General features: G+C 36.1%; 1 protein-coding gene across 6 annotated transcripts in view; it reads right to left on the reverse strand.

Moving 5' to 3' along the window:
• LOC145286174 (uncharacterized) overlaps positions 1-15,455 on the reverse strand; it is an 89,460-nt gene that overhangs the window by 31,816 nt on the left and 42,189 nt on the right. For all 6 annotated transcript variants that reach the window (XR_013869117.1, XM_080134962.1, XM_080134959.1 and 3 more), the window contains one exon: positions 10,954-11,165. Coding sequence is in view for 5 of the 6 variants with exons in the window: in XM_080134959.1 (XP_079991085.1) it covers positions 10,954-11,165 (212 nt within the window). In the remaining variant the exon portion in view is untranslated. The remainder of the gene's footprint in view (positions 1-10,953; positions 11,166-15,455) is intronic.

The following is a 15,455-nucleotide window of genomic DNA, read 5'->3' on the forward strand; positions in this document are numbered from 1 at the left end:
AGTTTAACTTGTTGCTGGCTATCTTGCTCTTGCTTGTTGCTGGATCTCAACATTTTGAACCGAGAGAGAGACTTAGCTGCCGTACAAAGCTAAGACTGTAACATCATCTGTATATAGATACTCCCTCAGGCATTTGTCTATAAAAGTGGTCCTGTGGCGATGGAAAAGTTGTGACGTGTGGAGGCTTGAAATGCTGGAAGCATGTAATAATTGAGTGTGTACATTCACCGGTAGGACTAAAAAAAAAGTCATATTTGTATAGCTACTCCCTCAGGCATTTGGGCTCATGGATTTTAAATGTCTGAGGGAGTGGCACTCGTCTGACAAGAGACGTTGCAATCATCATATGTGTATATAGGACTTGTGTGTATGTGCGTGTATGTCTGCATATAGATGCAGGTATGTCTGCATATAATTGTTTATATATATGTGTATGTGCGTATGTATCTGTATATGGATGTGTAAAAACGTACATATGTATGTGTATGTATGTGTAATTCTTAACTACCTAAAACAACTCATTGTCAACTGAAATGAACAAGTCAACTTATAACACTACGAAAATCTTAAAAGGAACCTTGTACCTGTCAAACACATGACACCTATAAAAACCCTTTCTCTCTCTCTCCCTCTCTTTCTATCTCTCTCCCTCTCTCTCTCTCTCTCTCTCACACATCTACTTCATATACATGGCTGAACAAGCAAAAAGCAGTCAAAATTTAAAACCTAAAAATTGAAACTCCTCCCCCCTCCTCTCCTTACCCCCTCTCTTTTTTCTTTACCATCCTCTCTCCATCTCTCCTTCCCTATGTCCATATATCTCCACCCACGCCTACCTGGATCTGCTACCGCCTCCCCACACACAATACAATCTAATGTATTTTAACCTTCAAAACTGAAATATTGTCGATACTCACCTCCCTCCCCCTTATTATATCCTACCCCCTTTTTTTCTCGTATTTCTTCTAAAACACTTTTTTAAATTTAACCATTTCACGTCATCAGTTTTTAAATTTATTGAATGACTCACATTTTATATATATATATATATATATATATATATATATATATATATATATATATATATATATATATATATATATATATATTATTCTTTATGTAAATACAATCATAAGTCATATCTTGCTATGATGTGCAGACCGTTTTAATCATATTTGATTTCATCAGGCAATAAAAATTAAAATACAATAATTAAAAAGGTATTAGACCTTTTCAAATTTTGAGGAGACAAAAAATACCATGACTGGCGTGAAACAAAATTAAAGTTCTTACATATATATATATATATATATATATATATATATATTATAAGAATAATGGAAATAGTATTATGATGAGATAGAGAGATAACAAAGGAACAAACCAAGTCACACGTCCATCAATGTTTCATCGTTATTGTAAGAGAATTCATTCATCCAGAAATTTATGATGAAGATGAAACATTGATGAACGTATGATTTGGTTTGTTCTTTTCTCTCTCTCTCTCTCTCTCTCTCTCTCTCTCTCTCTCTCTCTCTCTCTCTCTCTGTATATATATATATATATATATATTTTTTTTTTTAATTACATTTTCACCCCAAACAAGGCACATTACCACTTTGGTGTAGGGGGCTACTATCAGGGGAAACATCTACTAGGGTACTATGTAGGGATTAGGGCAGCGAGATGTTGGTTCACGTTGCACTTGAACTTATGCATGTCAGTACAGTTGGGGAAGCAGTGACCTGGAATGGAATTCCAAAGTCTAGCAGTTCTGGGGAAGAAACTACTGGAGTAGAAAGATCTTTTACATCTAGGGATCTCTACAGTGTGGGGGTGGGATTTTGCAGCTTGTCGGGTCTGTCGAGGGTGTTCACGTCGTGGGGGCACAAGTGCTTGCAGTTCATCAGAGCATTCACCATTATAATACTTGTAAAACAGGCAGAGGGATGCAACGTTTCGAAGATGGGACAGAGGCTGAAGCTTAGATGCCAGTTTAGGGCCTATTAGATTTACAACTCTCTTTTGAACCCTGTCAAGGAGCGAGACTAGTAGCCGATGCACCAACCCAAATATGACAGCAATACTCCATACATGGGTGAATAGTGGCCTTATAGAGGTACAGGATACTTTCGGGTGTTAGAAGTTTTCTAGCACGGTAGAGAGAGCCCACCTTCCTCGCAGCGGCCCTGGCAATGCTCTCGATGTAATTGTTCCAACTCATGTTTCCTGTGAACATTAGGCCAAGGAGCTTGAGAGACGTACTCTCAGATAAAGAGTCGTTGGCCATTGCTATAGGTGGTAGAGAAGGTTTCTTGTAATTATTGAATGAAACCAGTTTTGTCTTGGCGGCATTGAACGTGACCATCCATTTTTGTCCCCATTCCACTACTGATTGGAGGTCATCTTCTAGTGCTTCTGCCATTACTTTAGATATATGTTCATTTGTTTTCCTGTCGTGCCTGCTATAGAGTGTGGTGTCATCAGCATATATACCCATCTCAGAGGCAATTTTGTCGGGGAGGTCATTTATGAATATCAGGAACAGCAGAGGTCCAAGGATAGATCCCTGGGGCACTCCCACATTTATATCATATTGTTTAGATGTACGACCGTCGAGGACAACCTGGATCTTTCTCTTATCTAAGAAGGATTTAATTATGTTAAGTATTCTACCAGTGATACCGTATGATCTAATCTTCCTGAGGAGACCTTCATGCCATACCCTGTCAAAAGCCTTAGATATATCTAGAGCTACCGCTCTACCCTCTCCCGCTTTGTCCAGTGAATGGTATATGCGTTCAGAGATTACAGTGAGGATGTCTGCCGTGGAACGGGCTTGTCTAAATCCATATTGTTGGTCGGTCAGAAGTTTAGCATCTGTAAGGTGCTGGACTAGAGCATGGTTAATTAAGGTCTCAAATATTTTGGCAAAAAGTGGGAGGAGGCTAATAGGGCGATAATTTAATGGGTCAGTTCTTTCGCCAGAATTCTTGAATACTGGTACCACAGAAGCAGTTTTCCAACAGCCCGGAAAGCAAGATTCCTTAAGGCATTTGTTGTAGAGTTTGGAGAGAACTGGAGCTACTTTGGCTGAGCACTTTTTTAATAGCACAGCTGGGATGAGGTCGGGTCCACATGCTTTTGAAGTGTCAAGGTTTTTTATGATAGCATGCACCTGAGCAGGGGTGATTATTAGATCGTCTAGCGTGGCGTCTGTCCGCATAGGAAACTGAGGTAGGGGGTGGTTTAGAGGGTCCAGTGTGGAGTTTGAGGCAAACCGACTGGCAAGCATGTTAGCCTTCTCGGTTACTGAGCAAAGAACCTCGTGATTGTTGGTTAGTGGGGGAATTGTTGATTGCCCATTATTTACTACACTGTTGTAGATTTTCCAGAAGTCACGAGTTCCTAGTTTTTGTGCTTCGATGCGTTTTTTAGTGGTTTCCGTAAATTCCCTCTTAGCTGTCGCTATTTCTTTCTTAACGTTACTTCTAGCTTCTATGTACTTCTGTCTGTTTGAACTGGACTTATGTCGGTTAAACCTGCGGAATGCATGCTACCTTTGGGCAATGGCAGTTGCGCAAGTCGAAGTAAACCATTGGGGAGAGTGGGGCTTGCTATAGAATTTCCACATGGGAACATGCGCTTCGATTGCAGTTTTGAACCATTCAGTGGTCTCGGTTGCACACTGTTCAGCAGGAAGAGAAAAAATATTTCCCCATGGGGCGTCTCTGATAAGATCTCTGATGGCTTCCCAGTCAGCCTTTTTATAATATCTCGTTGTTTTGAGCACTGGCTTTTCAGTTTTGGGTCTAGAGTTTAGGGCGATTTCAACCATTATCACCGCATGATCAGCGTTCCCAAGTGGGCTGTCGGCTTTTGTTACACAATCATCAGGAACTGTGGTCAAAAACAGATCTAATAGTGATGCGTGTTGTTCTTCCTGATCAGGGAAACAGGTTGGAAAAGTAACAATTTGCGATAGGGAGTGAGATACAGAGAAGCTATGAGTTGCGCTGCCTGCTGCATCTGTGTAAGTATATATATATATATATATATATATATATATATATATATATATATATATATATATATATTTGTAGTTATCGACATACAGTCCTGTTTTGTTGTATCACAACTCATCAGTGCCACTAGACTAGCACCTCTTCCAAGCCAAGGATTGAACCTAGAACCATCGTGTTGACAGTCGGCAGTTCTCCCACTCGACCACGGAAGCGATGCCCACAAATAACCTGTCCAAATGTCTATTTAAACAAACATCCGTCCACAACTTTTAGAGTGCTCAAACCGCCTGTTTGTAAACAAACAAATAGCGAGCTTCGCATTTTTCAGCCAATTAAGTAGTGGGTGAGATTATTTACGACAGTGCCCTACCCAAAGAGGGGGGACATAAAATATATTTGTAGTCATCGACATACAGTCCTATTTCGTTGAATACAACTCATCAGTGCTGCTAGACTAGCACCTCTTCCAAGCCAATGATTGAACCTAGAACCGCCGTGTTGACAGTCAGCAGTTCTCCCATTCGACCACGGAAGTGATGCCTGCAAATAACCCGTCTGAATGTCTATTTAAACAAACATCTGTCCACCACTTTTATATATATATATATCAGGGGCGGAGATGGGACTAGTGCCACTTGTGCCCGGCATGACCAATAACTGTTATTCAAAATGGATTAAAAATCATCCATTAATTTCAAGCAAACATACTTAGTCTGATCTCAATTAAATTACATATCTATTCAAGTTTCGATAACTAAGTAGCCAAAAGTTCATAAATGTATCTGGCAATAATACAACGATACTGTTTTGAATGGATGATCTTTGTCCGGCCACCATCAGATCCATTGAACATCCCATAAAAGCGGCTATAATGTTGAACACGCATAATCCATGCCAAGCACAGGAACCCTCATAATAACAGTAATGTTAGAGAAATCTCACTTTTGGCTGTAGCCAATGGCAAAATCAAGTCAAAGTACCGTGCGCAAAAAATTGAGCACAATGTGACTGCTGACGCCTGTCTTTGGAAGAGGGAGAGAGAGAGAGAGAGAGAGAGAGAGAGAGAGAGAGAGAGAGAGAGGGGGGATAGCATACATAGTGTAGATTATAACCGCCGCCGTCGTCATAATCATCCCTATGGTAAATGTTGGTTAAACGGCGTGTTTTAATTCGTTTTTTCACTAACAGATCTCTATTTCTTTAATGAATGTTGCATATATTACATTTTGTAACTAAAATTTGTTTAATGAAATACATTTTCAACAAATAATCTTAATTTTAAGCGAAATTGAAACTACTAGCTGTGTCTGTGTATATCGTGGATCTATAGACACATACATACGCATAAACACATGAAGAACGATTACTACTACTGCAAGCAAATGTATATGTAGTAGTATGAATAGGTGTTTGTAAACATAAGCACGCGTATATATCAGATTGTAAATATCAGTGATGAAGTTATTGTTTCATTAATTAATAAAGAACAGGTTTTAAATGAGAGTGAATTTGTTTGTTTTTTTATTGAGGAATTTTTTCCCGTGAATTTTGAATCATAGAAATCTAGGAAAAATATGGGTTTTAAGTCATTTTATATTAATACTAAGAAAAAACCCTCAAACTAATGAACCTTTGTAGAATTCCGTAGTGGTACGTAAATACGTTTGTAATTTTTTTTCATAAAGGTCCTGTATGTAAGTTTTTTTTGCCGCATCCATCATTTCACAGCTATTTAAACCCAACTTTATTCATCAATATTACCTTTTATTCTATGGGAAAATTTAATCGACGTTTTTAGTGAACATTACTTCAGTTGCCGAAAATATTTCAGTCACTTTACTACATTCAATTTTACGACAGACTTTATTTACGAATTCTTTGTATCTTAGAATTTTTGGATAAAATTAAGATTTTCAATGTTTCTAAAGATAACTTCAACTGGTCAAGATATCATATGTTTCAAGATTCATCAGATGGAATTTACATTTTGGAAGTTCCCTGTATTTTGCATATAACGTCACTTGGGTTAATTTTCCTGTGTTTCACGGGTAAGTAGGTTATTATCTAAAACATTAAAAAAAAGTTGTATTGCATTTGCTGTTAATGATCTGGATTTAAAATTAGATATAATGGAAATGGATATTGTGTTAGACCTCAAAAATAGATTGTTTGGCCAGAGAAATGTAGCCGAGAAGTGAGAAATTATCAAAGTTGGGTGCCCAACTCCTTTATTGGTGAATAAGGTTAGAACTCGTTCGTTCCAATCCAAATGGTTTAATGACATTGACTGATTATGTGTGAGTAAATCTGAGGAAAAACTCTATTGTTGACCTTGCTTGCTTTTCGTGCCTAAATCAGGACAATCATGGACTGATACTGGCTAGGCATATTTTGGCTGACTGCAAAATTCATTTGGAATCAATGACTCATTTGAATAATTATAAGCGTTTAAAAACATTGGCATGTATGACATAGTCACTGCTATTAGTGAATCAGTTAAACTTGAAAGAGAAAGGCACAACAAATTGGTTAATGAAAATAGACAATATCTGAAACACCTGATAAACGCTATATTATATCTTTGCAAACAAGAACTACCATTGTGCCGACACGATGAAGAGGAAGATAATCTTAACAAAGGTAATTATCGGGAATTATTGCAGTGTTTCTCTAAAATTGGCAGTGTGTTTGCATCAAAACTTTCTGCCGAAGAAGGCTCTAGGCAATTTTTACGTGTTTCCAGAACAATACAGAATGAAATTATATCTGCAATTGATAACGTGATTGCTGATGTTATTTATGCTGAAATTCAAAGTGGCCCATTTATTTTAGTGCAGGCTGATGAAACAACTAACTGTGCAATGCATGCACATCTTTCGATCATTGTTAGGTATTCGAATGGATGCAAAATTATTGAACGATTCCTTGGATTTCATGACGTGAGCGATGACACAAGATTAGCTGATGTAATCGAGAATTCTTTAAATTCCTTCGATGATGCAAAATCAAAATTGGTTTGCCAAACTTATGATGGAGCAGCCGTGATGGCAGGTGAATGGAACGGAGTGCAGATTAAATTGAGAGAGAGGGGATTTAAATATGCCGATTTCATCCATTGTTATGCCCATAAACTTAATTTAGTTTTGAGTGAAATACTGAAAAAGTTGATGGCGTTAAAATATTTTTTTCACATTTACATAACTTCAGTAAATTCACATACTCTAGTATGAAACGGAAGAGTGTGTTTCGAAAATTTGAAATCAGCATCCCATCTTTGTGTGCTACCAGATTGTTTTATAAATCAAGAACTGTATCCGCTATAAAAGACGATTGTCAAAAAATAATGAACGCACTCGAAGATATTCTTGATCATGGCGAAATATGGGATGAAGCAACATTAAGTGAAACCGACAATTTATTGTCAAAATTGAATGATTTCACTTTCATGTTTTTTATTAACTGTTTTTATGACATTCTTTCTCAAGCAGAGAAACTGTTTGAAATTTTACACTGAAGAAAACTCGATGTGAAATATGTTCAAGATATAATACATGATTTCATTTAATAAATATCAAATAATTGTGACAATGAACATTATGAAAATATGATCCAACAAACGATGACAGACATGGAGATATCCGACGAATCACACGCTCCACCCACAAAAAGAAATAGGGAAAATCGAATCAACTACAAAAGTGTATATTTTGAAATAATTCAAAATATCATTTCGTCACTAAAGGAACGATTTGCCAACATAGGAGACTTTTCATATTTTGAATTGCTCGATGTGAAGAAGTTTGAAGTTTTTTCCTGTACATTCCCTAAGCAACATATAGATGCATTGCAGAAAAAATACTCTGGTATTTTTTACCTAAAATCCTTGAATAGTGAGCTTAGGTATTTGTATTTTGACAATGGTTTTAAAAAAATGTACTTCAAGTAAAGCTATTTTGGAGATGCTTCATGAACTTGTTTTTTTTTGTCTGCAATGTCTGAAACTGTGAGACTGATACAACTTTTCCTTACCATTTCCGCTACTTCAGTTTCAAATGAAAGAAGTTCCTCAACCTTGGACAGAATACAATCATTTGTGAGATGCACTATGGCTGAGGATCGACTTTCCTCTTTAGCCTGAATTTCAATTGAGAAGCAAATGCTTAAAGACTTAGAGCAAAGAAATGAATTGCACAATAAGGTAATAGAAAAATTTGCGGCCAAATCAAGATGCCTGGAGTTTATGCTCAAATGAGATGACCTTCCCAAAAATGCGCTTGACCTGCAGACACGCCCATTCAAAGGCATTTATAGACGAACACTAGTTGTGAAATGATGCAGTAAAAAAAGTTACATACAGAATCTTTATGAAAAGAAATTACAAAAGTATTTACGTACTACTACAGAATTCTACAAAGGTTCCGAGGTTTGAGGGCTTTTCTTACTATTAATATAAAATGGCATAGAACCCGTATTTTTCATAGATTTCTATGATTCAAAATTCACGAATAAACCATTCCTTAATAAATAAAAAAAACGATTGTGAAGTGCTAATAAAAAATCAATCATTTAATTATTTTATAATTCCATGAGACAAATGACCTGGAGAGTTGTGGACTTAATTGCTAACCTGGTAAGTTTTCATTGTTATCAATTTCTTTATTCTAATAAACATATTTTCCTCGTCATAGTAATGAACATCTTCTCTTTTCTTCTATACTTTTGAAAGGAAGAAAAAAATTATCTTATCTACTCTATTAACAAGACTACAAATTATATAGTATCTTGATTGTTTAAAAAAAAAACACCATGCAAGGTACGTTAGTCAATCTGTGCTATACAATGGAGAACACGCAATAGCAACTATGATGACTTACTTTGGGTCTACGGACCACGGGTTGGGAACTGAAGTTGACAGAGGACGGGGGGAGGGGCACGAGTAGCAATAATAGGCTAGAGTCGCCACTGATATATATATATATATATATATATATATATATATATATATATATATATATACGAGGGTGGGTGCAATAAGTAATGCCCCTGATCCACTTCCCATAGCAGTAGAGCAACGAAACTTGCCACAGTTATTAGTCTTTCTCTACATAGGAACCACCCAGAGTTATGCATTTCTCCCATCGTTTGATGCAGCTCTGGAGACAGTTTTTGTAGAACACCTCAGGTTGGTCCCCTAGCCACGACATGACTTCAGAAATCAAGTCTGCATCATCTGGGAAACGCTTTCCTTTCAAAAACAACTACATGGCTGGGAAGAGGTGAAAGTCAGAGGGTGCAAGGTCAGGAGAGTAGGGAGAATGGGGTAGGATTTCATAACCACACACCCGTGCTTCTGATCTGGCGACATACGAGTTGTGGACCGGAGCGTTGTCCTGCAGGAGGAGGGTACCTTTGCTGATCTTGCCCTGCCTCTTGATTTTGATAGCTTCCCTTAATTTCCTCAAAAGTGAAGCATAATAGGCTCCTGTAATTGTGGTACCTTTTGCCAGGAAATCTGTCATCACTACTCCGTCCTGGTCCCAGAAGACTGTGAGCATGACCTTGCCAGCGGAAGGCTGCACCCTTGCCTTCTTTGGAGGTAGTGAGTCCAGTGCTTACACTGCATTGACTGGGCTTTGGTCTCTGGATCATAGTGATGGACCCAGGTTTCATCCTGTGTAATTAGTCTTTTGAAAACTTTGACTCATTTTCATGGCACATCTCCAAATTCATCCTTGAACACTCGATGCGTTCTCCCTTCTGGAATGGTGTGAGCAACCTGGGAATCCATCTGGCAAACACCTTATGCATATGCAAATGGTCATGAATGATAGTTTCCACAGACCCTGTACTAATCTTGACATCTTGGGCTATTTGGCGAATAGTAATGCGCCGATCTTCCAAAATGGCAGCTTCAACTTGACAGACAGATGCCTCATCAATGGCGGAAGGGGGGGGGGCGACCAGGTCTGGGAGCTGTTTCCACAGACTTCCGGCTATGTTTGAATTCACGATGCCAACGTTTTAGAAGGTCATATGATGGGGCATTATCACCATAAGTTTCTTTCATTTCATCAAAAGTCTCCTGTGGTGTGCGTCTTTTCAAATACAAAAATCGGATCACTGCTCGACATTCAACAGACTCCATTTCACACCTTACTCAGTTCAAACACCTGTAAAACAGAAACCACAATTAGTTCAGAGACGTAATTTGTCACATAACCCATAGAGATATAAATCATTGCACATGCAAAATTTCAACTAGATCAGACAACTGGAAGTGAGTCAGGGGCATTACTTATTGCACGCCCCTCGTGTATATATATATATATATATATATATATATATATATATATATATATATATATAAGCAAACATTGTTAAAAATAACAGTTTCTGTTTAATTATACCTATTTTTACTTTTTTTTACTTTTCTTATGATCTTTATAGAGTTAAAACTTTTAAAAAGTTCCATATGTATCATAAACGTTTTCGATTCTTCATTGAAGCATCATTGTGTGAAAAAGTAAATGAAAAAAAAATGCTGGAGAAATGAAGAGAATCTCAAAAAGTAGCTGCAAAACAGACGTTTGTAGACAGATGCCAAAACAGACAACCTCCATTCTGTGTGCCAGAATTAATGTCACAGACTAAAATTCAATTACATTAAGTATTTTAAAATGTTATTACTGGTCTCACAGGCAATATTAATAATTGTAGGTTGTTGAGTTTTGATATAGATAGCTTAAAGTATTTAAAAAATTTTTAAATTGATTTTGGAACGCATCATTTTAGTGTATTTAATTAACTATGATTTGTCTTAAATCGAAGGGAAGACAGTTATGTTTTTGTAGATGTTAAACGCTGTAAAAAGTGAAAGCCCGGAATATCAAGAGATCCCTGCATTTTATAAGAAAATTTTATTACTCACCTCTGAGAAGGAAATGAGGACTTATTTTCGAGGGAGGTAATTTTTTCATCTTTTCTGCTATTCGCATCTCCGAATCATATCTCTGCGCCAGTTTTTTGAGAGCTCGTTCTTTGATAAGCTCACGTGCAGTCGGCCTTTCTTTTTGGATATTCCAGCTGCCATCATTTGGGCCTGAACAGACACTCGGTGTAGTGTCATTTTCCTTAGGTGATCTGTTTATAATAAAAAACAAATTTGCATGCACGACTAATTTTTCATAGCATCGTAATCTAATTTACATAAAAGTGTCTCTACACACTACAAACAAATATGTAAATTGGATTGAAAAATAATAAGAATCTTTACTTCTATAAAATAATAATAATAATAATAATAATAATAATAATAATAATAATAATAATAGCAACTGCTAATGAGAAATCAATGGCAAGCAGCTGTTGCGATAATGCAAATTTATTTGCAAATACTATTGAAAGAGGTGGAGAGTACTGGGAATCTGGGAAGATTTATTGTCACTCAGCTTCCAGGGAACACCACAGGCTGTTTTCATGGAGAGATCTCTGATGACCTGTGTGAAATTTCTTTGTGAGCCAATAATAAAGTTTAAATGAAGGAGGTTGGAAAGACTGATAAAGTAGAGAGCACCAAGCAGACCTCCACTGGAACGGTGAGGAGAGTACTGAAACCTTGAGGAGCCTTAATTGTCACTCAAACTTTGGAGAAGATTAATAACCGTTGCCAATAAAGAATCATTGGTAAATGGCTTTGCAATAATACCAAATTATTTGCAACAGTTGTCGAAAAATGCAGAGCATGCGGAAAATCTAGGGGAGGTTTGTTATCATTCAGACTCCAAGGAACACCACTGATTATTATCAGTGAATAATTATTGAAAAAGACTTGTGTGAACACTCATCTTTATATTAATACGACAGCATGTGTGTTCTTTTGTGTGTCACGCTTTCCGGCAAATTTCATTAGTTGAGATTTATGAACCCACATGATATTGTATTAATATATAAATTATACTAAATGTGAGTTAATTAATTTGGTGAGTGTTTAATGAGATCCCAGGCATAATCTCCTCCTTCTTTTCGAGTAGGGGGGGGGTGATAGTCTGACATGTTTACTTCCGGTGATGACGTCATTATCTTCTGTTAAAAAAGATGCATATAATATATTTATGATGTACTACATTGACATAAGATGTTATATTCAAAAAATCAAATGGATGTACTGCTGATGCCAAAAATCAGTTAAATGGATCAGTGCACGCCAAGGGCTTATCTGTAACACTCCAAAAATCAGGCAAATATATTAAGTAAGCTTCTGGGTTTGACCTTTACTCCTGATGTGAAATGGAACACGTACATCAAGTCTCTTACCAAGGTCACTGGAAAGATAGTGGGATCCTTCTACCGCTCCAGAAGATATCTCACTACTGATGCAATTCTCTATCTATATAAAAGCCAAGTACGTCCAAGGATGGAATACTGCTGCCATATCTGGGCAGGAGCTGCTAAAAACAGCCTATCCTGCCTTGACAGAGTACAAAACAGACTTCGTGGCTTAGTGGGGAATGCCCTTTTCGCTACCCTGCAGCCTCTCTACCACAGAAGAGACGTTTGAGCCTATCCTTGTTTTATCATTATTTCCATGGCAGGTGCTCGTCTGAACTCCAATCTCTGGTCCCCCCTCGCCAATCTTTCACGAAAAACACCCGTCTAGCTGAATCCACTGTGAAAAATTTCCCCCACTCTTTATCTGTGCCTAAATCGGAGTGTGGATTCCATGAACAAAGCTTCTTTCTTAGAACTGCACGCCTGTGGAACTCTGTTCCGTCTGCCTGCTTCCCACTTGACTACAACTTGGATGTGTTCAAGTCCAATGTTAACAAATTCCTAATGAACCGCCCCTTAAGTAAACACTTCATCAAATCTCCACACTAACGTAATGTACTTGCAATAACCCTTATCCCTGAGTGGCTTCCGGGCCTTGATAAGTGGTGACCATTGTGTAAAAAAAAAAAAAAAATAAAAAAAAAAAATAATCCTGAGTCTATATTTTCATCCTAAATGTCCTCATGGCAGTGATTGCAAAAACTCTTCTTAAGGAGGGAGGGAAATAAAGTTACTGGAATGCTGAAACTGATACTACGCTCAGAAATTCATGTTGAAGTAATGGTTGCCTAATCCTTAACCGTGTTAATGTTTTTATGTGTTAATTTCGAAAAGCTGCTGAAACAGTCTATGATTTAAACATTACTTTATTTCATGTATATTTTTAACAATGGGGATGGGGGATAAGAAGTTAGTCCCAGAAATAGCTTAAACAGTTTATGATTTAGACATTACATTATTTCATGTATATTATTAATAGTGGGCTAGGGATATAAAATCAGTCCCGGAAATGGCTGAAACAGTTTGCGATTTAAACATTATTTTATTTCACATATATTTTTTAACAGTGGAGTGGCGGACAAGAAGTCAGTCCCGGGGTTGGATGAGATAAATGCAAATATATACTAGCAGAATACTCAGCATCGCCCAGGATTGAATGAGATAGATGGAAAACATATAGGAGCAGAATACCAAGTGTTGCCCGGGATCGAATGACATAGGTGGAAGATATATACTAGCAGAATATGCAGCATCACCTAGGATTGGATAAGATAAGTGGAACATATATAGTATAAGAATACCCAGAACTGATTGATGTGTTTGTAATGAAATAATAAGCCAAGACAATATATCAAAGTTATTATTTTAGTAAGGGGGGAGAAATAATGTGGGTTAAAATTATGAACAATAATTGTTGAAATTAGTAACATATCCAAGAATTATGAAAACTGATGACATGCAAGTTAATTGATTGGTGTGTTTGTAATGAAATAATCAGCCAAGACAATATATCAAAGGTCTAATATTAGTTAGAGAAGGCGATAATGTGGGTCAAAATTATGAAAAATGATTGTCGAAATTAGTAACATATCCAAGAATTATAAAAAATGATGAAATGTGAGTTAATTGATTGGTGTGTTTCTAATTAAATAATCAGTGCAGGCAATATATAAAAGTTATTATTTTAGTAATGGGGGCGATAATGTGGATCAAAATTATGAAAAATACTTGTCGAAATTAGTAACATATCAAAGAATTATGAAAATTGATGAAAGGTGAATTAATTGATTGGTATGTTTGTAATGAAATAATCAGCCCAGGCAATATGTCAAAGTTATTATTTTAGTAAGGGGGGGGGCAATAATAAGGATTAAAATTATGAAAACTGATTGTTGAAATGAGTAACATATCCAAGAATGATGAAAAATGATGAAATGTGAATTAATTGGTGTGTTTGTAATGATATAATCAGCCCAGGCAATATATCAAAATTATTTTTTAACTAAAATATATGGGGAGGGGGGCGATAAGTGGGTTAAAATTATGAAAAATGATTGTCGAAATTAGTTAGATATCCAAGAATTATGAAAAATCATGAAATGTTAGTTAAATGACTGATGAGTTTGTAATGATATAATCAGCCCAGGCAATACATCAAAGTTCTTATTTTAGTAAGAAGGAGCGATAATGTGGATTATAAAAATATGAAAAATGATTGTTAAAATTAGTAACACGTCCAAGAATTAAATATTCAGCCGAGACAATATTTTAAAGTTCTTGTTTTAGTAAGGATGGGATAATATGGGTTTTAATTATGAAAAATGATTGTCAAAGTTATTAACATATCTAAGAATTATGAAAAATCATGAAATGTGAGTTAATTGATTGGTGTGCTTGTAATAAAATAACCAGCCCAGACAATATATAAAAGTTATTATTTTTGTAAGATGGGGCGATAATATGCGTTAAAAATAGGAAAAATTATTGTTGAAATTAGTAACATATCCAAGAATTATGAAAAATCTTGAAATGTGAGATAATGTGCTGATGTGCTTGTAATGAAATAATCAGCCCAGTCAATATATCAAAGTTCTTATTTTAGTAAGAAGGAGCGATAATGTGGGTTATAAAAATATGAAAAATGATTGTCAAAATTAGTAACACATCCAAGAATTATGAAAAATGATGAAATGTGAGTTTTTAGTTGATTGGTGTGTTTGTAATGAAATAATCAGCCGAGACAATATTTTAAAGTTCTTATTTTAGTAAGGGTGGGATAATATGGGTTAAAATTATCAAAAATACTTGTCGAAATTAGTAACATATCCAAGAATTGTCAAAAATGATGGAATGTGAGTTAATTGATTGGTGTGTTTGTAATGAAAAAATCAGCCCAGGCAATAAATAAAAATTATTATTTTAGTAAGGGGGAAACTATAAGGTGGGTTAAAATTATGAAAAATGATTGTAAAAATTAATAATATATCCAAGAATTATGATAAATCATGAAATGTGAGTTAATTGATTATTGTGTTTGTAATGAAATAATCAGCCCAGGCAATATATCAAATTTATTATTTTAGTAAAAGTGGAGGCGATACA

This window comes from Euprymna scolopes, chromosome 10 (assembly GCF_053919585.1).
Source record: "Euprymna scolopes isolate OS-2025 chromosome 10, ASM5391958v1, whole genome shotgun sequence".
Classification (NCBI taxonomy): Eukaryota; Metazoa; Mollusca; class Cephalopoda; order Sepiida; family Sepiolidae; genus Euprymna; species Euprymna scolopes.